A 27,874-nucleotide genomic window follows, 5' to 3' on the forward strand; every position below is an offset into this window, starting at 1 on the left:
TTAAGAAATGCCAAATGAGCTGCATCTGTGATACCCTCTAGGGCTTCTCTTGGTAAGGCAACTTGGCCATTAGGATTGGTATACCTCCCCACCGCTGCAAGATGGTCAATATTTAAGGCAGCCAGGGCTTGGTTTGCATGCCCTGCATACATTGTAATTAAATTCTCCAGTCCTTTTTTCCATTGCGTCATAAATATTGCATGTTGCGTCAGTGTGAGCAAAAGATTTGCCAGAAACATAACATCATGAGGACTTACGAGGTGAGTAGTAAAAGTTGTTATTAATGAATTACTAAAGTAAGGGGACCCCAGTCCATATTCCACCACGGTATGGCACAGCTCCTTAACTTCTGAATGACCTAGGGGCTCCCATAATGGATTTCCCTCCCTCAGACCGAGTCGCACGGGGGCCAAAAAGATTCTTGCAGCAGTGTCAAAGTCTCTGTCCTTAAGGGCTTTCCTTTTCATCCGTAACCAATTGTTATGCATATCTGAAGGGAATAAGTCCAGATCTTCGGGGTCGAAAGGGTACAGCTCCCCTTTACTGCTAGAGTCAGTGTCTGTTGCATAAGCAATAAGTGTCTGGCAGCTCTGGGGTCTCTGGTAGTGTGGTGATAGGACTGGAGGTGGTGACCAGGCTCTATCCCTAGTGCTCACTGGGGAGGGCGTGCGGACAGGGATGGGGAGCAGCACCTTGGCAGGTTTTGGTCCGGCACAGTTGCCGTGACCGTCTCAGCAGTAGCCTTGCAGGCTGCCTTGCTCCCTCCCTCCTTTTTAATCACGTCCATGACCACCCTCCAAGCAGGAAGCATTCATTGCTCTGGCTTGTGGCCAGGCAGCATAGCCAGGCTGTAGAGTTTTACACCGGCCTTGTCCCAGAAGCAGGGGGTAAATACAGAAGAAGGGATGGTGTTGGGGAGTATGCGTAATACCCATCATAAAAGTGATTCAAGGTTGCGCTTTAGGATGGGGGAGCCATGCCTGCCTAGAAGGGCGAGCATGGTTTCATAGACGTCTCTCTCATTGGACATGTTCTGTCCCATAGTGTAGCTCCCCTGGCTCACCTGTCACGTTGCAGCAGACAGGTGATTGTGGGCCCAAACGCGGTTCTCTCACCGTCACGATCAGTTCCAGGGGCTCGCCGATTGCAGCCAGATAGGCTGGTCCTTCTCCTCACGTGGAGCACCAGGTATCAGCGATGGACACACAGGGAGACTGAGGGCTGGTCAGAATCCAAACTGACTGTGGACTACATATGCTTATATACTATCCTAGGAAGGCTAGAAATGTTTTACTGCAATGATTGGGTTAATCATCACATAAACAAACTTATACATACTTTACAACATCTCTTACTTGCAGAAATCTTGATGTTTCTTTTTCGGAAAGTCTTGATTTAATCTTCAGCTAGTCTTGATTTAATCCTCAAAGTTCTGTTTGTTCTTGCCAAGGCATCCTGATGATCAAATCTCTTATACTAACCAGGTCCAAACTCCATCATGTGTCTTGTGTGTCCCAATAATAGCTCTGGCTTTTGAATGGCTAATTACACTTCACTTGGTTAATTCTACATTAAAAAATAAAGGAAACTTAATTGCATGGACAGCATGAAACTCTTTTCTTCCCAGATACTATTGCTCCAAACAGGGTAAGGATAAAGGAAGTATAAATAGAAATGTTTTATCAAGCCTTCTGGGGGGCTGGGGGGATCCAGACTGACTGACAGCAGAGGTTTGGCAGGGTAAAGTACAAGCTTATTGAGGACTGTACATAGTCAGTACTAATAAACAGGTACACCTGCATGTTTGCTTCTTTTTATCATTGTATAAGCATTCATATTACCAACCAGACAAGTATTAACCCATGGTTTTACTAACCAAAAGCTAATCACAACTTCTTTACTAATGAAAGAAGTTTATTATTGTTAAGGTATTAAGGTATTATTTGATTATTTTGTAATGTATTTGCAGATTTCCTAGAGCTTAGCTCAGGGTATTTCCTTGCATCATGCCTCTTTGTCCTAGGATTTCTAGAATTTTTACCAAGGAACAGTGTCCTCGATAATTTTCCACTAGTCCACTGCTCTATCCATTTGAAAACCTACAAACAGTAAATTTGGCCTCTCAAATTTATTAATTTATAAATTAACTTTAAAGGAATGTAACATATTAATCAGCAACAAAAGGAAAAAACATAAGAGAACAAAAGAGGACAGATTGGAAACAAGTAGAATTACTCATTAATTTATATTTCTTTTTTAATGATTAGGAAGTGCCAAAACTTCCTGTTCCACCACTGCAACAGACCTTACACATGTACCTACAGTGCATGAAACACTTGGTGCCAGAGGAGCAATTTAAAAAGACCAAGGCCATCGTGGAGAAATTTGGAATTGCAGGAGGCCTGGGGGAATCCTTGCAGCAAATGCTTGAGGAAAGAAGTGAAAAGACAATAAACTGGGTAAGCAAATGCAGTGGAAAAAACAATTGCTGTGTTTGATGATGCTTATTTACAAAGTTCTTTCTGATATTCTCTATGCAATCACTGTTTTCTTTCAGCAGGTCAATGCAAACAGGGGTCACTCTGATAAAGGAATATTTGAGAAGTAATAGGCTAGATTTTTAAAATTATGTCAAAATCCATGTCATTATTGTGTTTTCAGGTCAGCAGTTTGTTGACATTAATAAGGACATTCATTTAGCTCAGGTTCATAAATAGAAGTGTCACAACACCTGTAGGAAACACACCTTTTGGATGTAATTTCTTCCTTTGCCTTAAATAACAGGATGTAGAATTTTTATTAGAATTAAAAATACTTTCTGATAGGGCTTTAAAAGTGCCTTGCACAGCCATCTATGCAAAGTTCTGATCCACACCAATTATTCTGGAATGGAATACTTCATTATAGGAATTAGCCTTTTAAAATTGAACTATTATTTGCCATTCATTGTCACGCTATACCAATGTAGTTACCCTGAAGTAGTTACTTTGCCAAATATGCACATACATGTATACACATGTACTTCTATCACACAGACCATGCTGAGACCTTTGCCTTTACAAAAGTTCAGCTTTCTTCTTCCCAAGGCAGGCAAATTAGGTAAGGCACAACTAAAGTAGATTTTACCATTCCACAAAGTTCATCCTGCCCCCATTAACCATTTAGAATATTGCAGCTGAAAATTAGAGTTTTATTGAAGTCCTTCCATTCCAACAAGGAAATTATTCTATGGATTCAGTGAAACCCTGCAGGCTTGTTACTGATGTCAGTGAATTGTGTTTCTCCCTTTTGTATGACACACCAAAAAACTCCATCAAATTGCTGCTACAGTCAGGAGGGAAAGGCTACAGTGCTGTCAGTGCTTTAATTTTAAAAGCAGTGCTTAATTTGTGAACAAAATGCTGCCCAATCTTGTTTTCATATTGTGATTACAGAACTTTGTGGTGGCTAAACTAACCAGCATTTAAATAGTGTTCCTGATAGGAAATAATATTCCAGAAGACAACTGCTCATTTGAACACTTATAGCATGAAAATTACAGAGGAAGGATGCATAAGTATTTTCTGAAATTGTGGCAGTTTTAAATACTGGTTATTAAAATAAATACCTGATTTTTAAGGTAAATTAGAAATGGTTTTATTTGGAATTTAACTTGCCAGGAGTGTATCTCTAGCATGTTCCCCTGAAGACTCCAGAGACTGTGGGGGAAGCATCTGTTCTAACAGCAATGAAATATCTCGGAGGAAAACTTTTTCAACTGATGCATGCATTTGTAATTATTTTTGCATAATTTCATTGTTGTTTATAGTTACCATATGCAAAGCCTGCCCTCTCAGAAAGGCCATTTGATCTTTTTATGATCTTTTAAAGCCTCCATTTTCCAAATAATGATTCTTCAATCTCTGCTCAGACATAAAGGAGTGCAGTTACTGTTCATGTGTGTTTTCAATAAAAATTGTTAGAAATTTAATGTGTGTCTGTCTGGGTCAAGAATCAGCAATGTGCATTTGTGTCAGTGGACACAAAGGGAATTCTCCAGGGGCCCTATCCATGTGCCATTCTCTACAGGACTGAACCATTAGGCTTGGGAAATTCTTCTCTGCTCTGTCTTACTGCAGGACAATATCTGATGGCTGGCAATGGAGCATCTTGGTATCGTTCACAAATATTTGAAGCCCCCTGAAAAAAGGCATCACTAGTAAAACCCTGATTCTCTTTTAAACATATTCTAATTGCTATGCAAGAGTTAACATGCTGTATTCAAACATTTTCTGGTTGTAGAGAGAAGCAAACAACAAAATACCCAAAGCACCACAATCTGGAGCTTGTGTAGTTTTTAATGGAACACACTGTAAATTGCCATTGATGGAGAAACAGGATTATGGAATTGTGGCTGACTTCTGCTGAGCTGAGGTCACAGAGCCCAGACTGAAAATGCTCAGCAGCTCCATTAATCAGAGCCCATGGCTGACACCAGGAGCACCAGGCACTGTCCCCTCACCCCCAGAATGCTTTTCTGTGTGCTGCTGGCAGCTTTAAGATGCTGTGTCCCCTTCCCTCAGGTGTTTAACTACTGGCTGGATGACATGTACCTCAACAACCGCCTGGCTCTTCCAGTCAATTCCAGCCCCGCAATTATCTTTGCTCGTCAGCATTTCAAGGACATAAATGACCAGCTGAGGTAATGTATTACGACTTTGCAGCTTTTGCTAAATGAAAGGATATTTTAACTGTACGGCTTTTGCAAAAAGACAATCAACTTTCATTAAAAAATAAGGGCTGTAGCCATTAAAATGATTTCCTATGAGGCCTGCTGACCGAGGGCAGTGTTTCTGGGGTAACTCATACTGATATTCAGAAAGAAAGATGTCATTGCTATTACGTTCATTGCATGAAAAAAATGCCAAGGGATTTATATTTTTAAGGAATATTTACAAAGCTTTTTACTGTATGTGATTCAAGTAAACCACTTTGCGATGAAAAAAAAATAAATACTGATTTCTGACACACAGTTTCAAGGGAAATAATCTTTAACATGGCTTCACTATGACTCATAGCCACCCTGCAAACTGAAAAGGCCACGCTGGCATTAAATTGTCCCTCTCAGATGCACAAAAGGGCACCAGAAACACAGGGGATCTAAGAATAAGAATTCAGAAATCATTCTTCCCCAAGAACACTGCTTCCTTCAGTCCATCAGTCCCAGCTCTGAACTGATCTTTCTACTTTGAGCTGTTGTGGGCAATTACTATTGTTTAAAAAGTGAGAAGGTAAGCATGTATCCAAGCACAGAATATACCTCTCCAGACACCCTTAAAACAGGATTCCATTCTTCAGCCTTTCCAAAACATCCTTCCTTTTAAAACAGTAAAAATCTACCTTCAGATAGTGCAATTTTCCTCTTTGCTTTTAGCACTCTCTAGCTGCTCATTACTGAAATAATTAACTGCATGTGAATTTATGCTATTATAAAACAGCCAGAACCTTGAAACAAATATGCATTATTTTAACATTTTTCATAGACAGCTAATGCATCTTTTTACTTTACTTTAAACATAACTATAAATGCTTCCATTCATTACTGACTAAATTTATTGCGCACACAGCTTTCAAAAAACCTCCACTTTGCATTTTCTAATGCACGTGCTTTAACAAGGAAATATTTTTCTCAGAGCCTCCCATTCTGATGCAGTGCAAATGGACAATGTCAGGAAGAAATACACCTGTCCACAGCTCTGCAAAAATAATATCTGCTTAGGACAGGAAGTACTCTAATACTGGACAGGTTGTGAGTATTGATATTGAAACCCATGTGAGGATTCCATTAAATATTCAGTCTCTGCTCCCATTCTCTAAATAAGCACTTTCAGGCTTCCTCCTGTGGTAGTCTGTTTAACCATTTGAAAGGACTGTCTCTAGGATTTCATATTTCTCTTGACATGAATTAATTTAGGTTTTGTGTGGGGGCAGGGAGCTATCCTTGCCAAGGCAGAAGACTTTTTCTCCTTATGCCGTGTCATCAATCATTCAGGCTTTCCTCTGTCTCCCAGAAACAGCCCAGCATGGCCAAATGACAAAAGACTGATGTCACTTCTCTCTGCTACTTGCAGGTTTGCTGCCAATCTCATTTCAGGAGTGCAAGACTACAAAGCTTTACTGGACACGTAAGTGGCTTGGAAGGAGAGCTTGAGTATGCACAGGGCTTCTGATTCAAGGCTGCTCTCAGTACAGAGCTGGGCTGTATTGCACCTCTCCACCATGGGGAAGGGCTGGGGCTCCAGCATGCTTCAGGGCAAGTGCTTCAGCAATTTTTATACCCTTTCTGCTGTATTCCTGCAGTGTAACAGGTTGGAGAAGGATCCTTTTTGACAGCTGTCAGCCATCACTCAGGCAGGCACAGTGCAGCCCAAAAGGGCACAGACAATTTGGCTAACAGAGTTACTGAGAACACAAGAGGAAGCTTGTGCTCCCCACACCCAAAGGGCAGCAGCACTGTGGTTACACAGCCTGCACACCTTTCCTGGCACTCTCCTCATAGTGTACTCTCCACTTACAACAGCACTGTCCCACCTCCCTCCCCCCAGAGAAATAACACATCCCAGCAGGGAAGTCTCACCACAGAAAGGCTGGCTCAGTAGCTAGTAAAAATAAGCTACTTATGCTCTTGTTACTTTCTGAATAAAAACACATGGGAAATGCATGATTCTTCAAGTCATGTATGTATTATGCACCGTTCCACAAAGTCACAGTTCATCCTCATTAACCGTGTTAGATCTTCAGCCCTCATTAGCCATGTTAGAACATGGCAGCTGAAAATTAGAGTTTTATTGAAGTACAAGGAAATAAGCGATACAGAGAATTTGAGAGTTGGGAACTAAAGGAAATATTGCTAGTTTAGAACTGCAACAGTTCTAAAGACATGGTTAACCAAGATAAACTAGCATAAAACATTACCCCTCATAAGCTGTATGAGAGTAAACCTCCTTGCCTGCTTCTTTACCCCTCCCCCTGTCTGACAAGTTGGAAGCTTAGTCCTCTTTTGCAGAAGAAAAAAATCTTTGCACTGTAAGATTTTCTTCCTCCTGTGGTCTCTGTAGCCTCTCCTGACCAGCAGCACCACTATTTCCTGCTGCAGTGTCAGTGGGGTATTTTACAATCCATAATCATAATTGTGACTGTGATAATTCTTTTTTTCTCCCTGGCCACTAAAGAAGCTTTTAAAGAGATGCTGGTTTCACCTACCTTCCAGCCAAAAAAAGAATAGGTTTTCAGCACATGCTACTCCATGGGTCTAAGTAAAAATTAGCACAAAAGTGAGTACCTGTGGAAAATAGAAATTCCTACTGTATTGCCCAAGTCATTCCTGTTTGTCAAGCAAGGCCCTCTCACACACACTCTAACCAGTCAGTACAGTACATGACTTCTGTGATTTGCAGGGAATTTCATCAGTACCTTTCTTTGAGGTGCTGGTCTTTCCCAGCTGTTCTGCTGACTTCCGTCCTGCCAAATTTCCAGGGTCCCATCTAGGCAGGCTTCCTATGCACATTGCAAAGCTGTTTGTAACCTGCTATTTCCATTTCCACTAAATGATAATGCAATTGCTTAATGAATATGCATGAAGCTGCCAGGAATGATGTATTTAACTTTGGTATGGGAATTCATCTATTTCCCTTATACTGTAATCTCATTTTATTATTCAATTTGTGTTATACCTGATCTAATTGTAACAGAACAAAGGACAGATAAGATTTCTTTTCCTTTCTGTCTCCCTTCTTTTCCTCTGGCTGTGTTTTTCTCCTTCTCTGCAGCCATGCTTTACCTACTGATTTTTCTCGTGGACAGCTGTCTGGCCATCCTCTCTGCATGAAGCAATACTATGGACTCTTTTCTTCCTATCGTCTTCCAGGACTTACCAAAGATACCCTCGTGGCCCAGAAAAGCAATGTAATGCCAGAACCAGAGCACATCATTGTTGCTTGTAACAATCAGGTAAATTGGTTTTCTTTTTTCATACCTTTCTATATTTCTTAATTTGCTTAAATTCACTCCAGAAGAGCCTAATCTAATATCTGTTCAGAAATGCAATTAGCGTGCTATGTATGAGCTCACTTCTTACCAAGCATTTGCAGTCGGTATTTCTAAAAGATGCTTCTGCAGCATTTTTGTCCTTGGCCCACATTATGTTCCAAGTACAGTGGTGCAGAAAGGAGGAGCATGACAGACTTTATTTGCTTTCTCTTTCCAAGAAAAATGCTTAATAAACAGAGATGAAATCACAAAGAAAAAAGAATCCTATTAGAGTGCATTTTCTGGAAACGCTCTTCTCATGACAATCAAGTATTGGCACAGTCAAGTTCATGGCAACTATACCACCATCACACCTATGCATGGCATAGATGCCATGTAGGGGCCCTAAGCTATGTCTGAAGAAGTTAGCACAGGTACAAGCAGAAATACTGAAGTGTTAGAGTGAATCTGCCCCAACCAGTAATTAGCAGGGAGCAGCAGAGTCTGTTTCTGGGCACAGTACCTTATAGCCCAGCTTGACTATTTGCATTACTGGAGCCATGCCTGTAGGTGCTCTTGGAATGAGGAGGTAGCTTTCAGTGAAGTGCTTTCTGCTTTTCCAGGAAGCACAGGAAATTTTCTAGATTCTCTAGGTTATGTTTAAACAAATAATACCATGAAAATTACTTACGTACTGCCTGATTTTATTTCTCCAAGTTTTTTTAAAGCTTATTCAAATAGGGTACATTTTATTTGAGTCCAACACACACTATAATTCCCCTGTGGCAACTGGCATTACATTGATGTTAAAACACAGGAGGGATGAGCCCTGGGCCATTCATTCCCCAGTGGTTTTGTGTTGAATTGCATCCAGGCCTGGCTCTCCTGGCAGGACTTCAGCATGTCAATAGGTGACAGCAAATGTTGGAGGGTCCAACCCACCTCTGACTGATCGTCTGACTTCTGTAATTTTTTTGCAGTTTTTTGTTTTGGATGTTGTCATTAATTTCCGTCGTCTCAGTGAGGGAGATCTTTTCACTCAGTTACAAAAGATAGCAAAAATGGCAGAGAATGAAGAGGAAATGCTGCCTCCAATTGGCCTGCTGACAACAGACGGAAGAACAGAGTGGGCAGAGGCCAGGATGACCCTTATGAAAGGTTAGCCACAGCAACCCCAGCTTTCTCTTCATCATCTTCCTCCTCACCATCACTGCCTTTCTTTGCTGAGAGCAAACATCACAGCAAACACAGGACTGAATGTGCAACCCCACTGCTGAATTTTTCCAGCTGTAGGAAACTCTGTAAGATGTGTGTTGCCAGGGGAGCAGCAGAAATAGCTCGACCTATTGGCTGTGTATGTTTAAGTGTTATGCCATGTAATAACTCTCACTCCATTCTTTGTTTTTCATCACATAAATTACGTTATGTCAGATTTTGTGATTTGTCTCTTTCTTCATATCTATTTTGTACCAATAGGAATGATGTATCCTCTTAGCTTTTGGCAACTATTTGATATTATTGATCTTATCCAACAAAAGCACCTGCAAGTTAAACACCTATTGAATCTTGTTGTGTCCTCTCGCTAATCAATGGAGAAGGTACCAGGGCTGACTCAACCAATTCTTAAATATCTAGGAAAGGTAGCACCAGTTATTATCTGGGGACTGCCCTCTATCTCTTTTCCATCAGGCAGCATTTAGCTGTCTCAGATTCTGGACTTGAATGTCAAACTTGGAAACAGATTAAAATAAAGGGTAGGATTAGTGACCTCTATCATATCACACCTTATGTATTTTACCCTGAGGCTAAGTGATAAAAATGCCCTCTTTTTGCCATTTTACATGTAATAAGTATTTACTTCTTTGTCCTGGAGAAAACATTAACACATCTCTCTATCTCCAGTTTAGCAATGCCACAGAAAATATTGCTGTTTTACTAATGCCCTGGAATATACAAGAGTTGCCAATAGTCTCAAAATAAGTTTATCCTCCTAAGCAAGATTCCCCTTTTCTTATTCAAGTTTATCTGTGTTTATAAAACTTAGTACAGATACACACACAGAGTCCTGGCCATTATTTCAGCAATATTATATAGCATTAGTCCCATCTTTAAGCTTTCTCCTCCTCTTCCCATCATTTCTTTTTAAAGGAGGAGACAAATAAATAACTTATTTTAATGATAATTGAAGTGAACACCTAGTCATTTATTTTCATATCATACTAAGTATAACAGTCAATGCCTTGAAACTTTCAACAAAATTCTGTGTTAATGCCTACATCATCCAAAAGAAAAACAAAAAGAAAAATCAACAAAAACTAGCAAAACCCTCTCCATGGTGTTTTTAGATTGCCTGGCATTTCCCAGAATATTAATTTTAATCAGAAGGCAAACAAGTTATGCAGCTGAAAAAAAAAACAGATTCTGCACTAGTAACCCTCATAGGACCATGATGTGAGCCTTCTCTAATCTAAGCAGGAATCCCATCCCAGACCGTTCATGTCAGCACAGCCCTTCTATATAGTGAATGCATTGCTGTTACACATGGATATATGATCATTTACAGCCCTTTTCTTTCTTATCTGTGATGGTGAAATGTTCCTGCAACAATAAATAAGAGAGGAAGAGAGAACCTGGGAAGTAGTGTGGGTGAAACGTCACTCCACAGCTGCCCTGTGCTGGGCAGGGCAAGAGAGAATGCTTTGGGACAGAAAACCCATGCAGTGCTTTGCAGAGGCTGTGAAGGAGTTATACCCATGGGCCTCCACAGACCTGCAAGTAGAGCATAGGTCTTCTAGGTGAGAAAATGTCCACGAGATTGTAATAAACCCAGCCATCAGTGATTTATAAACACACTCAGCATTGTAACTGCCTTCAGGCTGCAGAACTAGTTTGCTCTTCCTAAGTACAGGAAATGAATTCTGCATGAAGTGACTGGCTACAGTCCATGCATCCTACATCTGAATTTGATTCAAAACTCATGTTTTCCTTTCTAAAACTAAATTTTAAAAACCCCAACTAACCAAGAGTTGACTGGCCAATTCAATGCAACTGTGCATTAGAAAGGAAGAAATGTCTTGCAGGCTTTAGGCTTGGTCTAACTCTCCTTTGTTTTAGCTCTTTCTGCAGATATTTTCAATCCCAAGTCATGGTTCATGAGTTCTCGTGCAATTTATTGCCTGCTTCACATGATAATTTTTCAGTGTTTGATCAGCCCTCTGGATATGTTTGTTTCCTTCTGTAAAGGCATCTTTCCCCTACTTCTCTGTTTCTGGCACAGCTTAATTTTATTCAGTCTAATACCTAGACTCCAGATACTCTGAAGCCATATGTCAGACTAAGGGCTTCATATCTGTCAAAGATGTGTGGTAGCAGCCACAATGAAATATATATAAACCTATCAAACAGTGGAAAGCAGAATGCTGAGCAAGCTGTGAGCAGTTTGTAAATCACTATCCAAGCTGTTTTTCCTCAAAGCTGCCTGTCTGCCAGCACCAGAAGCTGATGTATACAGGGCAAGTTCCATTCACAAGGATCTTTTCAATCTTTGTACTGATGCACCCAGATCATCAATGAAAAAAATACCACAAATACGGCCAGCCCTGCAAGTGTGAGATACTAGAAAAGCTTTACAGCCAAGTGGACAGGGATGTGTCTTCTCTCTTATAAAGCTTCTGAATGCTTTTGAAGACACTCCAAAGGGATGCTGGTGTTCACATTTTGCAGGACAGCAACCTCTCTGCACGCTCCATCAAACACAATCTCTTGGCTCAAGCCTTTGTAGGAGCTGGCAGGTGTTCCAGCTGCTTTCCCTAGGACTCTTCTGTTGGCAAGGGAACACAACACACTCTGCACTCCACCAGGTCCCCAGGGAGCCTGCAAGAAGTCAGGCTGACCATCTCTGTCCCTTGGGCCCTGGCTGCTAATGCTGCCTTGCAGGAGCCACCAAACAGCAATAAGCAGTACCTTACCATAACCTGCACAAGGCCACAGCTCCCCCTCTTCCTTCTCGGCTGCTGCTATCACTTGCCTCTCCTTCTCTTGACACAGAAAAGGATTTAAATTTCTTGCATATTTGGTCTCTTTTTCACTACACAGCATGTGAAGAATGAACCTGGATGGTAACAAGTGTCTGGGTTTTTTCAAGGTTCTGACTAACCGATGTTACTCCTTGTAACCTATGTTACTTTCCAGGAAAGGTGCATTATTTCTTACTATGGAAACTGCTGCTCTTTCAGACAATCAAGCTACTGTACATACTTGCAAACCTTGAAAACATGCACATATTGAAATGGCCCCATATTTCAAATGCAAATAAGAATAGTTTAATTTTAAATATGTTTCCATTCTTTCACCTAAAATAGTTTTCTGAATTGAGCACATATTTGTTGAACTTAGCCTAGACTTGAAAGAAGTTTTGATCAATCTGAATTCATATCTTTTGTTGAGAATATTCTGAAACAAGTTTACATTTACACCAAAATCTAGCAAAACCAGAGGATGAAGGCTGCTCTCTTAAGAACAAAAGGAATTTTATGTTGACACTTGAAAGCCCTTTTTCCTTTGATCTTGTTAACAATTGTTAAAGCAATTAATAATTTGATATGTTTTTAAATGAAACAAATTCTTGTTATAAGTTGCACACTTTATCTTTTCAATGAGGAACTGTAAAAAGTGCTCACAATTAAATATTTCCTATGCTTCAAACTGGTGCTCAGATGCAAACAAACCCAGAACCTTTGTAATATTTCTGAGCTAGACAAAGAAACTGAGAAATACATAAATATACCATAAATAAGGAGGAAAGCACTGAGGATAAGGTAAAAATACCTGCAGTAGTCCAACCATATAAGAGGGTCAAGACAGGGAAAAGAAACAGAAAGAGATCCAGAAAAGCCCATTTTATTCAGCAGTACAGTAGTGACAGGAGAGCAGCATAACGTGGCAACCCATGGTTTTGGCAAAACCACGTCCAAAAACTAAACCTCAAAACCTCATCTGCAGATGTTTCCTCATGTGATGTAGGCAATATAAGCTAATGATCAGAGACAGGACAGACAAGAGGGTTTTAATACAGTAAGACAAAACCAACATAGACCCTGCTGTTCCTTGTTCTGAAAAGAGTTTTCATGGGAGAAAACACAAAAACACTCTAAGCTCTGCTGTTCCAGAGCAGAATACTGCAGCAATAGCATGAGCTCTGAAGTTTTCTATTTTCCACCTGTCCTCTGTTATTTATAAAATAAGTAAGCAATGCTGGCTTTAAGTGTAAAATAGATCTATTTCGTAATAATATTACTTCAAGGAAATGAAAGGCAGAAAAAGAAAGTGGTTATTATTGAATCATGTGAGAGATACACAGTCACAGAAGTTAACACAGGAATTAATGCCTTGGTATAATGTTCCCTTGCACTGAGGTGATCTGCTGCTGAGAGAATCTCTGCAGGCACCAGCTCATTGCAGAGTCAGAGTCAGATCTTCAGTGCTCTCCGAGGCAGAGGGTTCCCCAGCCAGTGCTGTACTCAGAGGTAAGAAGATGTGAACATTTCACTCTTTTATCCCCAGACTCCACCAACCGCGACTCTCTAGACATGATTGAGCGGTGCATATGCCTGGTGTGCCTGGACAGCCCCAGTGGGGTGGAGCTCAACAACACAAACATGGCATTTCAGATGCTGCATGGAGGAGGCTACCATAAAAATGGGGCCAATCGTTGGTATGACAAACCTATGCAGGTAAAGAAACTTACACACTGTGAACATTAGCACATTGCTTTATGGTGGGGACCACTTAGAGTCAGGTGGGAGAAAGAGGGGAAGATGGGCAGGTTTGGTGTGAGCAAGGCTGTCCCTCGCAAGGCAGGGGAAGCAGGGACATTCCACCTTTTCCAAAGCTGCCCTTTGCTCTTGAGATATCACAGATACCCAGATGTGTGAGTAGGTAGACATTGGATATAAAAAACCAATGCATTTTCTACACTGAGTCAAATGGAATGAAAATGCTGGCCTAGTATGCCAGAATGAAAAAAAAGAGCATGATATTTTTCTTCGTTTCCTCTTCTTACACATTTTCCTGACATCCAAGAAATGCTACTGCTTATAATTTGGCATGGGTTTAAATTCTCACTTAACAGACTGTTTATTCATTTAATGGTATCTTTGTTGAGACTTTCCTTAATATTGACTTCTCTAGCCTTTTTCCCCATCAGATTTTATCGTCATATTTTAAAGCACCGCACTGTTATTTCCACACTTTGCAATAGACCCAGAGTGAAGTGATGTATTAATCTCCAACTGTCAACAATGTTGACATCTTATGAAAAATTGAAAAAAAAACCTGACTGATACATTGCTTGCATAATGCTTTTTGCTCTTGCCATATCTAAGAACAGCAACATGAAAAGAGAAACACCTAAAATAATTGCCATGACTGAGAGACAGGACTTTGAAGGAGGGATGCGAGAAGTTGAGGCAAAAAGAAGTTGAAGGCACTTTATTGTTATCACAAATCAGTTTATATATTTTTGTGGCCCCAAGCAGTTACAGCCCCAAAGAGTTACATCCTTAAGCAAGAATTTCCCACTAGTTACACAATCAGCCTGCTGTATGTGTTATTTGGCAGCCTTACAAAACCACATCGTTTCAAAAAGCTTGATAGCTGTATATGCTGTACTTTTCTAGTTCTTTTCAGATCTATGGTTGCTTATCCCACAATCTGTACCAGACCAAGGCCAGAATATCTTGATCCATAAGCACAACTGTGCTCTCTGTTCTGTCTCCCTTCTCTACTCCCATAAATAATTTCACTTGCACCAACTTACCCAAGAGCAAATACATTTCAGTAATTATTTCTGATTAATGCCACTGCAAATTACATTATTAGCAGACTCTTTTGAAGAACAGACCACTTGTCTTTAGAACAGTTAGAACCCTGTTATTTGCAGGGTCAAGTGTTGAGATATTTCAAGCAGATGAGAATAAACAACATTTTCTTTTTGTCTACTATCATAAGGGAGCAGAAAGCAAATAAAATTGCATATAGTGTGAGAGAACTTAATCTGTCCAGATGTATTCAGGCCAAAATAGTTCAAAAGTGAAGAGAAATTCTTAGGGAAATAAGATCCCATTTCCTTGTATGCAAACACAGATTATGTAGGAAGCCATTATCAAAGTAGAATTTGTTCTTTCTCTCCATATTCTTCCTCACCTTTGCAATAAGGATTCAGAAAATGTCCAGGTGAACTTTTTGTGTCATGCCCACTCTCTGAAAACCTCATGGAAAGCAGGGAGGCAGGATGTGATACAAATGTGCAAGAGAGAGCTAAGTGGGTGAAGTCCAGCCAAATGCACTTCAAAATAAGTGTGAGGAAAAGCCCAGAAAAAGGACAGGAAAGCTGCAGTATTGGCCCAGAAATCTGCTTTTGTATGAGATGCAGAAGTTACAAATTGCATGGGTATATCACACAACTGGAGTGCAGCAGTGCCATGCGTATACAATGAAATTAAGAAAATAAGAGGGAAATGGAATGAGGAAAGCATCTAGAAATAAAAGATTCAAAATAAACTATGAGAAAGCTATCAAATAAGGATGAGCTTTGTAATAAAATGGGATCCTAAGGATTTCCCACATACAGATGTTTTGTTGTCCTCAAAAGTGGAAGGTGAATCCTGGCCTGTCGTTGTATTGATGAGTTTTATGTACCATAAAGCTAAGGTGCTAAATCAAATTTTCAGATTCCATTGGGAATTGCTAACATTTACATTCTCACAGGATTCAGTCCCAAATAGCAGCATGAAAGGAATTCAGTGCAACACCTTTCACAGGACAAGCAAGTCTCCTGCAGTAAATCTGTAAGTCACCCACTGATCTGTAGGGCAAGGCAGCTCCTGATATGAGCAATAAGAAAACCACAGGGGAAGGATAACATCTTTGTCAGGTTTCCATCATGGATAACTTAGCCAGAACACGATTTATTCCCTGTATATGTTGCACCTATTCTTCTCCTGGTTTAGTTTGTGATAGGAAGAGACGGACTCTGCGGGACCGTGTGCGAACATTCCCCTTTCGATGGCATCGTAATGGTGCAGTGTGCTGAATACCTGCTCAGGCACATGTGAGTTCCCTTTCTGTGCATTTTACACCCATTCCAGCCCCTGGGAAGCCCCTGCCAGTGGCAAATTTCCCCTGATGCACAGGGGCACTAAGACACGTAAAACTGTTGAAAAGCAGTAATTCACCTGCTAAAAGAGCAGTGTTTAATAAATGGATGATTCCTGTGACCTTAATGACTTCTGTCTTATATACCAACAGGAAAGAAAGTTCCAAGAAATTAGTCCGAGCTGATTCAGTGAGCGAGCTTCCTGCTCCACGGAGACTAAGATGGAAGTGTTCCCCTGATATTCAGACACATTTGGCATCAGCAGCAGAAAAACTCCAAAGGTAGTACAGATGCCTCATCTTTCTCAGCCATGACTGCAAGTTGGGAAGTACCCAGCACATTGCATGGGCTCCCTCCTTGGGGGCCTCTTGTCTTCCTGCTCCTCCTTTTCTTACCAAGCTGTACATACCTAGCATCTCTCTGCAGGATAAGACCCTTATGGGCTGAAGCTACTTGTCTGTATTCAGGAATTGCATTACCAGTGTTTTCCTTCCATGTAAATATTAGGTACTCCAAAAACCACTGGAAAAACAGCTTACCCATATTTGCACAGGATGCAAACAATACAGAGCCTCTGTTTTTGTGTCTTATGGGTTTGAGCTGACTCAATCTGAAGCCAGGGCAATAGGGGTACATATAGAGGACAGGAGAATACAACTGGTTTGAATAAACAATTGAATTCAGGAATGTAATTTGTTTACATTCATATTGCTCCTACAAACTTTAGTTTTTCTGACTCTGTTTCCAGGCCATCAAAGATTTGCGTGATCTGTGGGGGTGGGGGCAGCAATAAGAATTTTTTCTCAACATTGAGGCTTGTGATCTCTTTGTAGAGAATTAACACATTGTCTGCATGATCAGCTGTAAGCACGTCCAGTGTGGTTGCATCAGATAAGACCTCAAAGTGGCTAGAAAGATACATATGAGTGAGAACATTCAGGATGCAGAATAACTCCTTTGTGTTTTTAAATAAAGGTAGTTGAATTGAATCTTGCAAGGAGCTTAGGGCCTTCATCATGTCCCAAATGCACCCAATTCTCACATCAGTAAATCTCTCAGAAATTTGTGAAGAACAAAGGAGACCCTTGCTTAGGCTTCACGGGTGGAAACACTAAGGTTGAGGGGAGGTTGCTGGATTTTTTGGTTTGATTTTTTTGTTTGTTTGTTTTAAAGATGTCTTACTCAAATGAACAGACTTGAGTGCTACAGTTAAAGCTGCAGATAACAAGCCTGGTGTAGAATCTGAATGAATAAAAATTACTGACTAGGAACAAGTTACCAAAGGCCAGGACTGTCTGCAGAGCAGGAGAGCAGTCCACTCACCTCTAGGAGGGTACTGGCAGGGAAAGATCTCTGGGTTTTATTTGCAAACAGAAATGGGACAGAATACGGTTTAGTGGTGAACAAGGTAGGGTAGGTTAATGGTTGGACTTGATGATCTAAGAGTTCTTTTCCAACTTTAATAATTCTATGAGATTCTTACATCTACCCCAATAGTAACTGCCTTCTGCTTGTTTTCCAGGGCAGTGGAAAATCTGGATTTTATAGCCTACAAGTTTGAACACTATGGAAAGGAATTCATTAAGAAACAGAAGATTAGCCCAGATGCCTACATTCAAGTAGCACTTCAGCTGGCATTCTACAGGTAAGGTTTGTTCAATTCATAGGAACAAGGTACACAAGGTAGTGGGGTTTTATACAGAGGGTCCATTTTTTCCTCAACATTCAAACAAATGCCTCCTGCATGAAAATGAGTGATCTTGCCTAATGACTGTAGGGCAGACAAGATAGAAACTGATACCTGGTTCTGGGAGAGAGTACTCCTTTTCTTCACTCCCTTTCCCTCTTCTTGCTCTGCCTTCCCATCCCTGTGTCCCTCACATGCCAATCCCAGCCAGTACCCTCCCGACATCTGTCCCAGTGCTTGGCGTAGAGAGGGTGAGAGAATATGGCAGGGATGACTGGAGCAGCAGCAGCTGGGGAGCCCAGGTCCCTGGGGCAGAAACTCCACTGCCTTGCCTCGTGGGTAGCTTGGGAGGAACCACAGCAGTAACCACACATGCATGGCTGGCACAGGCGGAAAAGCATCCACTACAGCACAGCATATCAGACTGGAGTTCCTACACAGAACAGTAACTCCTGCTGTTCCCTTCTTCACAAGCATCCCCAGATTTGATAAGATCCCCTAATTTCCATGGTCTTATCAAAGTTAAAAGCTTCTTTCTACATTGCCAGAACTCCAGGGTAGAGATAGGTTGCACGGTTTCCTGCAGAACAGCCTATTACACAAAAAATTCTTTATCATGTCAAATTAAATCCCAGAGTGGTCTTTACCTGGTCAAGATCAGAGATGCTTAACATATTTCATGCACTCCTTTAACATCTGTTGAACATCCATTTTGCATATTCCATTAATAAAACTTCAACAATGACCTAGCCCAAGATTTTCATCTGGATTCCAGCCATGATATAAATCCCATGTTTGCCATAAAAACCTTAGGGAACAGTTGTGTTCAGAGACCACCTGCTTCAACTGAAAGACACAGTCTGTCTCCTGAAGCAAGGAGTAGTATCTGCATACCTGGACCCAAATTAAATAACAGTCTTCATAATCTGTTCTAATTGCTATGAGGGTTTTCATTCCAGCTCCCTACTCCCCTTTTAGTTTTCTTCTTTTTATTGATGCACTCAGTGCATTTCCTCTTGTTTTAAATAAAACATATTTCAAGCCCATAAGTAAATGATGAATTACACAATTATTTTATGATGCAGTACAAATAAAACATTCCTTGAGATCTTTCAGTAAATTTTTGTTTTACTAGCCTTGTTTTTACACAACAAGTCATTTTTTACTGGCAATGCATAACTAAAACATATACAGCTGTATGCAGCTCTTCATATTAGGAAGGAGCGAGCATCCATCTTTTTAAAGTTTCTTACAGAATTCTATCGACATTAAGATGAATACTGTGCCAGAAATAAAAGTGTGGCTGTAACAATAAAATGTACCAAGCCTATATTTCTCTTAGTCTTTATGACTCTTAGAAAATGATCATTCTTTGTTTTCCTTCCTTCACTCCCTCAGGTGCCACAGGAGGCTTGTCCCAACCTATGAAAGCGCTTCCCTGCGCCGATTTGAGGAGGGCCGGGTTGAGAATATTAGGTCTGCTACCTCCGAAGCATTTGCTTTTGTCAAGGCAATGGCAGGTGACAAGGCAGCTGTGTCGGTATGTTGGGCTGGCTCCCTCTGTCCTCTTTGCCAATCCACTAAGTAAATAATGCATTCATGGTCCCAGTTCTCTCACTTTTTAACTCTTAACTGAGAACATGAAGGCATAGGGCAGGGCAGCAAGCATTACAGGATTTTGCTTTTTGTACAGACCAACCATTAAGCTAAATATAAATATTCCCTTTTTTTTTATTTAAGCATCCAAAAGATTCAGAGGTACCTAAATGTGACATTATAAGAAACATAATATCTAATTTTAGATTTAGTACTGTGATATGAATGTTCTATCATCAGATGCAAGTTCAGTTCCCTGGAGAGATCTAGGCTGAACTTGCAAAGTTCAGGATCATTAAACTGCCACACCAGGGGAATTGCCTGGCAGGTCTCCTGCAGTGGTTAGTTCTTCTGCAGCCTGCAATAAGTGATGCAATTCCCATGCTTTCATTTCTGGATATGTGAATATGTTCTTTCTTGATATCTTTTTTTGTTTTAAAGGGATGTTTCTACCAAATAGATTAAGTCCTATAGGATCCTCAAGGGAGCTGAACCTTAATGATGAAAAGCTTCATCAAGCTAATCAAACAACTCTCTAAACTGTCCTGATATCATACTGCAAAAAGCAAAATTAAAATTGCCTTTCTTTGGGACACCACCATCTGTTTGCCAGAAGCATGAGCACTGTACAGAGTAGATGGGGATGCAAAGAGGTGCAGCTGAGAGCAGAGCTGCACAAACAGCCCTGTGCACTGTCCTGCCCACCATCCCTGGAGAGCCTCCCTCAATGTCTCTGCGCCGCTTCCACCCACTGCACTGCGCTGCTGTACAGGGAATTTCCAGGTGGCTGTTTAGATGCAAAATGCTGCCACAATACAGTTTATTTTTCACAGTAAGCTCATTCCAGTGGCAACAGCCCACATGGCTGTTCTTTAGAATTTAGCATAATATTGCTAGAAGCATTGCTGGGCTATAGATTAGGTGTAAATTAATGAAAAATTATAAACCAAGATCTAACATCCCAGAGAATTATGAAAATTTGCCCAGATAAGTCCTCTCTTCATCCACAGCTTCTTCAATTTCCTTAACGTTATCATGCCCAGAACTTAGCTCCTGATGAACAAAGCTCAAGTAAGTCCCATGGTAAAATAACTCAAAAAACCCAAAGTAACTCCCTTTCCTGGGTGGGTAATTCATGGCAGACTATGACCATGCTATTGCACAGAATAGTGCCTACCACACAGTAGGCAAGAAGAGGCTGGTTTTATTTGCTATCAGTGTCCTGTGTGACAAGATAGTTATCAATCACATTTCATCAGAAGTTCCTGTTTTCTGTGCACTTTCCTCTCCCCACCTGGGCACTCGGCATAGTCCCAGCCCATGCTGTGGCACACTGACTGCTCCTGGCAGGAGCCAACAGGCTCCTACCACGTGGTTTCAATAGATCTTTCTAGCCCCTTGCAACTATCTCTTCCTTCCTGCCTTCTTCAAACACTTACTGACTCCTGCAGCTCTCCCAGAGCTTCAGCATTTCTCACCTTTTTCCCACCCAAATCTGAGATTGTGCTCCCCTTTCCCAGCCTCCTAAACTGTCCCATAAGCAAGCCAAAGAATGCCATGTGTCTCTAGATGAAGCTCATATCTTTCTACTGCATGCCTTGGCCATACAGAATAGGGGGAATAATGGTTTCATTTCCCCTGGAAAACCTGTAATCATACTGCAACCCAACCCAGTGATAGTTTTCTGGGCCTCTTCTCCACTGAGAGATACAAAGGACACTTATACTGGTCTGAGATTGTTCTTTCCAACAGACATTAATAAACCTTTGTTTTGATGTGAAACTCTTCATCTTTCCATGCAAAATTACATATATATTAGCATCACAGAAACATTAGAAAATTAATTTAATACAAAAAGTATTAAATCACCTATTCCAAGGTAATTTCTTTAGACCTACGCACTGCTCTGAATGTGAAGGGGTTAATTCTTTTTTCTGGACAAAGAGATGCACAACCCGGTATAAGTAGCCTTGAACTCCTCAAAATATGGTTTGTTAATAGCCATTAATTCAAATCCAATTAAAAAACGTTTTTCTTCTGATACAAACAAAAATTATCCTCAAATGATAGCTTGAACAGTCACCAAAGATTGATTGAGTCAGATTGATTCTTCAGCAGGAGAAATATCTCATGCATTTGACACTTGCTGTAAAAGCAGCAGCTACTGACACTAGAGATTGCTTGAATGGCTGTAAATTAATCAGATTTAAAGACTGCATTTGGTAATTTAATCTGTACAAGGGAGCTAAGGCCTGGCTCTAGCCTTGTGAAAAAATATCAGACTTTGTATTTTGAAGGTCCCTGATGGTGACCTTGACTTGGTTCTAAAATGAATTCTTTGTTCAAAAGATCATTCATCGTCCATAGGAGCTGAAGGTCCCCTGTTTATCTGGAGACCCACTCATTTCTGGCTGTTTCAGGGTCTCCCAAAGTTGCAGTGTTGGACTTGATGTACAGCAAGGCAACACTTCTTAAGATCATTCCCTTAATATAAAAGGCTGCCATTTGACAGGAGTTAAAATTTACTAGCTTGTTATCTGAAATGTGAGGCATCTGTGGATGCAGCCTTGGAAAATTCTAGATGCCCTTTCACACATGGGAGTAATTTTTTGACTGGCTAGTAAAATATCAGTAATGGCTTTCATTAATATCACTGTCATTGTCTGGGTAAACCATTCTGGAGTAGGTACGCTGCCTGTCTGTTTTGAAAATACTGAATTACACTAGGCAATTATTTTCCCTACTTCAAACATAGTGATTCTATTGGTAATAATCTACATCCCCAAAATCCATGGAAGGAATACACAAAAGGAACTGCAAGCCTTTTCTTGACTTCAAACAAACCACCACCAAGAAACCTGTTCTCCCCTTGCACGATCAGGTGCTGGTGCTGATCAGGACATTGATCCCTGTGGCTTTTCATTTATCAGAGTACTTATCTGACATTTGGGGTGCTTGCTATTTGGCTCTCAGTTAGTTGATGGAAGATGCTATTTCTTTCAGAGTTGATTCAATAATACATATATTCTGATTACCCCAACAGGATTCTGAGAAGATGCAGAAATTTAAGGATGCAATTGCAGCTCAGACTAATTACTCTGTTCTGGTGAGTAAAACACTGCCTGTCTGAATAAGAACTAGTCAGCTTTTTCAACAAAAGTATGAAGACAGTCATTAGCTATTTAAACACTAGAAAAATTTAGGCATCTCCAAACAGGAAAGTATCTGCTGTGTCACACTTAGGAACATTTCTAATGGCCCAAATAGCCATATTCAACTAACCTCAACTTAAAAAAACCTACACCTAATACTAACCATCTATGCATTTTCTTATATTTCTCTTCACTAGATGATAGAGGTCCCTATCTGGAACCTGATCCTCAGATGGACTGGTATTCTGGAACATGTATTCTGGTATTCCAAATTGCCATTTCTAATAAAGGTCATTAACAATGAGGGAGTGATTATAGTAAATTTTCTTTTAGAGACCTGAATGTAATGTCTAATAAAAGGGAGAGATGCCCTCCAGTAAAGAAATCAGTTTAATATCAAATACAACTCATTTTCTGTTGATTAAAAATGAGACAATTCAGTCTGGGTAATGCTCTACGTCCCACTGTGCCAAGACAAAGCACAGACTTGTTCTATAAACAACTTAGTCATACCACTTATGAAATGAATAAATATTAATAACCAGCTATGATAAATGAATTTGCTACCTATGGTTTTGACTCAGACCATTGCCTATAAACCCATATTTTTGATTACTCTTTGAATATTCATAATATTCAAGAAATCATTCAGCTTCAGAGGTGGTTTTAAAGGTATATTCTGAGCACTGAAGAGGCAAAGTGTTGCTTTCAGGCAAGACTGTGAAACAAAAGAAAAACAATTCTGTGTTTCAAGCCTTGTGCTGAGAACCCACATCTTAGAAGCTGGGACTTCACATGTTCTGTAAAGAGAAGCCAAGTCTTACTTCAGGGCAACTGCCTCACCTGAACCATCTTAGGGTAACCTCACAATGAACACAACACACTGTAGGTCTACTGGGTCACAACCAACAGAATACAGAATTTCTGCACAATAGCTCTCAAAAAAAAAAAAAAAAAAAAAAAAAAAAAGGAGGAAAAAAATAAAAACGTGCATTAATTCTCCCCTCCAAGTTGTTTCAAACCCAGAAACTGTTATAAAATTCAGCCTTCAGTGTAGCTCATGGGAAAATATTAAAACTTCCATTGGAAAAATAATTTATCTTTAAATTTAAAAAGCTCCCAAAAGCTTCCAAGCTCCCCCTTCCTTTCTCAGAATAGCAGTATGTAATCTTTGGGGCTTTAAACTCTGAGTAAGACTTAGATGGTCTGACTAAATTGTGCGTAACAGACTGAAATGTAATAGCTCCTAAGAAAACAAAAAAAAAAATCTACTTCATAAAACAAAAAGCAATTTAATGATTTTATTTCCCCTTGTTAAGGCTTACTAGTAGCATTGCTATCTTAAAAGTGGAGCTCTAAAATTCAATTTAGCCCCGTTTTTTCCTATGCGTTGACTCACAGTTTATTTCGTTAGCCTGTCTCAGCCTCTCTTCAGACATGACATTGATCTATGTTGCAAAAATGTCATTGCTAACAGCCTTATAAATCTTGTGTGATAGCAAAATATTTCCTTTGATTATCAAGTCAGTTTCCCTGTATGGGAAAAAGAACATAAACACATTGCTGATGTATGCTACCTTTTTGCAAGCATCCTTCCTCTGTCTGGGCTGATGAACAAATAGCTCCTTTACCAATGGGTGTTTAGTTCTTAATAAGCTAAACCAGGCTAAGCACTCCCAACTCCCTGTTTCAGGCACTTAGCAGTGGTTAAAATTATTCTCCTTGTAGGAGAAGAGGTATGTGTTTTTATTTATTTTTAATCCTTAAGAGGAAAATCAAGCTCATGCTCTTTTTTATATCCTGCCTTCTCTCAGGCTGTTTGTTCCCCTTGTTGCAAGGGTCCTGTGCCACAGGGATATCAGCTCTGCTCTCAGGGCAGTACAATGCCCCTAGTTCAGCATTCCCTTCCTACATGACTTCAGCCTGGGCCACAGAAGAGCTACAGCTCATTCCACAGAATCAGTGCTTTCACCAGCAAGAACAAACCCGGACTGAAGGATTCTGAACACACTTATCTGAGGCAATTCCTGCCTGGCTGGACCAAATTTTGGTTTGGTTTCCTAAAGAAACAAAGCTCTGTAACTATCCTGTCTACCAAGCCCCCAGTGCTGAATTTTGATCCCATTAGCCATCTTCAATCACATTCACTGTAGTGCAAAGCTCTTAAAGCTAATAAATGCCTTAAGTCTAGAGCACTTGGTAGCTGGACAGAGCAGAGACCTGAGCATAGGCAGCTGATGGCAGGGACTCACTGCAGGCTCAGCAGCAGCTCCTGTGAGCTGCCACCACTGCCTCTGTATCCCTAACTCCAGTTTTCTAAAGCAGTGGGGCTTGCTCATAGATCTGTGATAGATCACTGGCAAATCTATCTGTTATTCTGCTCAGCCTGTTGCAGACACCTACCAGATCCTTGGATCTACATTCTATGGAATGGCATATGCTTTAACTGCCAAAGGGAGATGCAGGCAGCAAGGTGATGGAAGATTTGTTCCAATTTGGAGGTGTTTTGGAGACCTCCACCTTGAAACATAATCCAAATGATGCACAGAAAATTCCAAATCAGGCTTAGAAATTTCTGCTGTCCCATATGCTTCCCTCAGCATCTTTAGAAACCCAGCCCATGATATTCAGCTCTGAGAGACGACGAACACTCAGATAACATCAGCACATAATACACATCAGGACTGTCTCCTTCCTAATTTGTAAATCTTCAGAGCACCAAATGAATTTCTAGTTACTGATCTTCAGCAACGTACATACTCAGAGTAAGTAATATCTGAACATTACAGGCTTTACGTCACTCAAACCAAGTTCATCAGCTCTGACCAGAGCACTGGGCAGTAACAGTCCAAATGCCTGCCAACTCAGTTAAATGCTGCTGTCTTATCACAGGCTGTTACTGGAATGGCAATAGACAATCACCTGCTAGGGCTCAGAGAGGTGGCACGGGAGCACTTCAAGGAACTGCCAGAGATATTTACAGATGAGACTTATCTGACAAGCAATCGATTCATCCTCTCAACCAGCCAGGTGAGTGCCTCCTGTTCACTGGTCTTGCCAAGCAAAGCATAGTTCATTTGTGTTCTGCCAGACCTTGTTGCTCACAATAAGAACAATGTAAAAAAGGCAAGCAAACAAAAGCAGTATCATCAAGAAGTCTGCAAATTGCTCCACATTTTCAATCCTGTTTTGGTTTATCAGCACAGTAAATACTGACTGCAGTTATCACTTCAAAGGCAATTTTCCAAAGTCCTTTGCAGAAATTCTGGAAATTCACATGAGAGCTCAGTTTCCAAACTACATATATTCCCATTCCCCTTCTTTTCCTCCTTCCCCTAAGATGACATCTCTAGTGAGCAGTCTTTACTCCACTGACAGTATAGCAAGCCAGAAGGGCTGCCACTCTGAGAAACAAAAAGCCAAGAGCCACGAGGACATTTTACTCTTAAAAGTTGCTACATTTAAGACCTTTGAGAGCATTCTGTTGGTTGCTGTAGGACAGCAACACATGCAGACGTGCAATTTAAGACTTACAGACACTTTAGACAGGTACAGACATTTACAGATTTACAGTTATGTGCACATACAAAGGTACTCTAAGAGTCAATACTTCCTACATTTAATGTTCTGAATAAGGAAGCATCTTTATGTCATACAGCATAAAAATTAAATATTTCATTGCATGTAATAGCAGTCCTAATGAAAAAAGAAATCTATGCAGGAATTCATTAGCCAAAACACTAACCCAACTGCAACAGATTGGGACTATGCAACAAAAGAGACTTACAATATCATGCTACAGCATAAAACCTTAATAAGTAATTTGATCTTGTCATAATGTTTGTAGGCTTTCAGACATGAATGAATGTAACCAACATGCTACTACATAAATTCTCCAAGAAACTATCCATGAGCAAAGAGTGCTTCTGAATGGCTTTATGGCCTTCGGCTGTTGCACAGCAAATTCATCTGACAATTCTATGGCTCTATTAGCAGGACTAATGGCCTGTTCTACACCATTAAAAAGGCAAATGTTGTTTGAGAAGGCCCATGAACACGAAGTCTGAAACATATAGATTTCTAACACCTTTTATTTTCTGCAGAAGTGTTTCACTGCCATATTATGCCATGATTAAACTGGGGCATAATAGAACGCCTAGTTGCACTAAAGTATTTTTATAGAGCATCAGTTATAAACTATTATTAGAAATGGACAATGCTCATTTCTCCAATTTAATGCAGTCTTCACATTACAAATTTAACATGATCTTAAGAAATTGAAAACCTTAAAGAAGTTTTTCATATCCATTTTATGTACAAGGATTACCTAAAATTCCTATCAATAACAAATATTCTAGTTTTCAAATATCTATATAAATTGAGCGAAGAAATGCATTATAACCACCTCAAACTACACCAGTTTTTAAACCATAGCAAACAAATAGAGCAAACAAGATTCTATTCTGAGATCAGCTTTTGACTTCCAAGGTAAATCATCTCCAGGTCTGGACTTCAGAAGACAGTGATACTCCACAAGGCTGGATTCACCACATTACCAGCATTTTTAGCACTTTTTTCTCTTTTTCCTAATTCCTAAGCAGCTGATTTTAGGTGCCCTGATTAATCAGAGATCACTCCTTCCCTTCTCCCTGCAACCAGGTTCCTACTACTATGGAAATGTTCTGCTGCTATGGGCCTGTGGTGCCCAATGGATATGGGGCATGTTATAACCCTCAGCCAGAGCATTTATTATTCTGCATCTCAAGCTTTAAGGAATGTAAGGAAACCTCCTCAGACATGTTTGCAAAAGCTGTGGAAGAAAGTCTCCTAGCAATGAGAGATCTGTGCAACAAATGCAGTTCTACTACAGCAGAGCCACCTGCTAAACAAGATGCAGCCACACAGCTGCAGAGTGACCACCAGCGCTAGGAGGCTGTGGGAATTATTCTCCTGAATCCCTCTAGGAAGAAACATGACATAGCTGTTCAAAGCAAGATGATACTAGTAATATAATAGTGTAGAACCAAAGTGTCATTTGTTTCTCATTGTTGCCAACATTTACAACTCTGTGTACTAAATCTACCATTTCTTGCTTACGAGTCAGCAAAAAAGATTTGGTCTCACTGACTGAAATGAAGGAGGAAGTCATAAAAGTATGTGTTGTACTACCATTTCTAACCATAATTACCTTGTGCCATTTTATTCCCTAAAAAATTGAGTAAGTTATATGCATATTACATAAATTAAATACTAAGGAGCACCAATTAATTAATATCC

General features: G+C 40.3%; 1 protein-coding gene across 1 annotated transcript in view; it reads left to right on the top strand.

The window, feature by feature from the left end:
- CHAT (choline O-acetyltransferase) overlaps window positions 1-22,821 on the top strand; it is a 31,173-nt gene extending 8,352 nt beyond the window's left edge. The window contains exons 3-15 of the mRNA XM_053949240.1: window positions 2,268-2,459; window positions 4,563-4,681; window positions 6,111-6,164; window positions 7,809-7,989; window positions 8,988-9,165; window positions 13,570-13,739; window positions 16,017-16,117; window positions 16,315-16,443; window positions 17,685-17,807; window positions 19,248-19,389; window positions 20,456-20,516; window positions 22,489-22,551; window positions 22,795-22,821. Of these exons, the coding sequence (XP_053805215.1) occupies window positions 2,268-2,459; window positions 4,563-4,681; window positions 6,111-6,164; window positions 7,809-7,989; window positions 8,988-9,165; window positions 13,570-13,739; window positions 16,017-16,117; window positions 16,315-16,443; window positions 17,685-17,807; window positions 19,248-19,389; window positions 20,456-20,473 (1,407 nt within the window). The 3' untranslated portion in view covers window positions 20,474-20,516; window positions 22,489-22,551; window positions 22,795-22,821. The remainder of the gene's footprint in view (window positions 1-2,267; window positions 2,460-4,562; window positions 4,682-6,110; window positions 6,165-7,808; window positions 7,990-8,987; window positions 9,166-13,569; window positions 13,740-16,016; window positions 16,118-16,314; window positions 16,444-17,684; window positions 17,808-19,247; window positions 19,390-20,455; window positions 20,517-22,488; window positions 22,552-22,794) is intronic.
- Window positions 22,822-27,874: the final 5,053 nt, after the last annotated feature.

The sequence above is a fragment of the Vidua chalybeata genome, chromosome 8 (genome assembly GCF_026979565.1).
Source record: "Vidua chalybeata isolate OUT-0048 chromosome 8, bVidCha1 merged haplotype, whole genome shotgun sequence".
In the NCBI taxonomy this organism is placed as follows: Eukaryota; Metazoa; Chordata; class Aves; order Passeriformes; family Viduidae; genus Vidua; species Vidua chalybeata.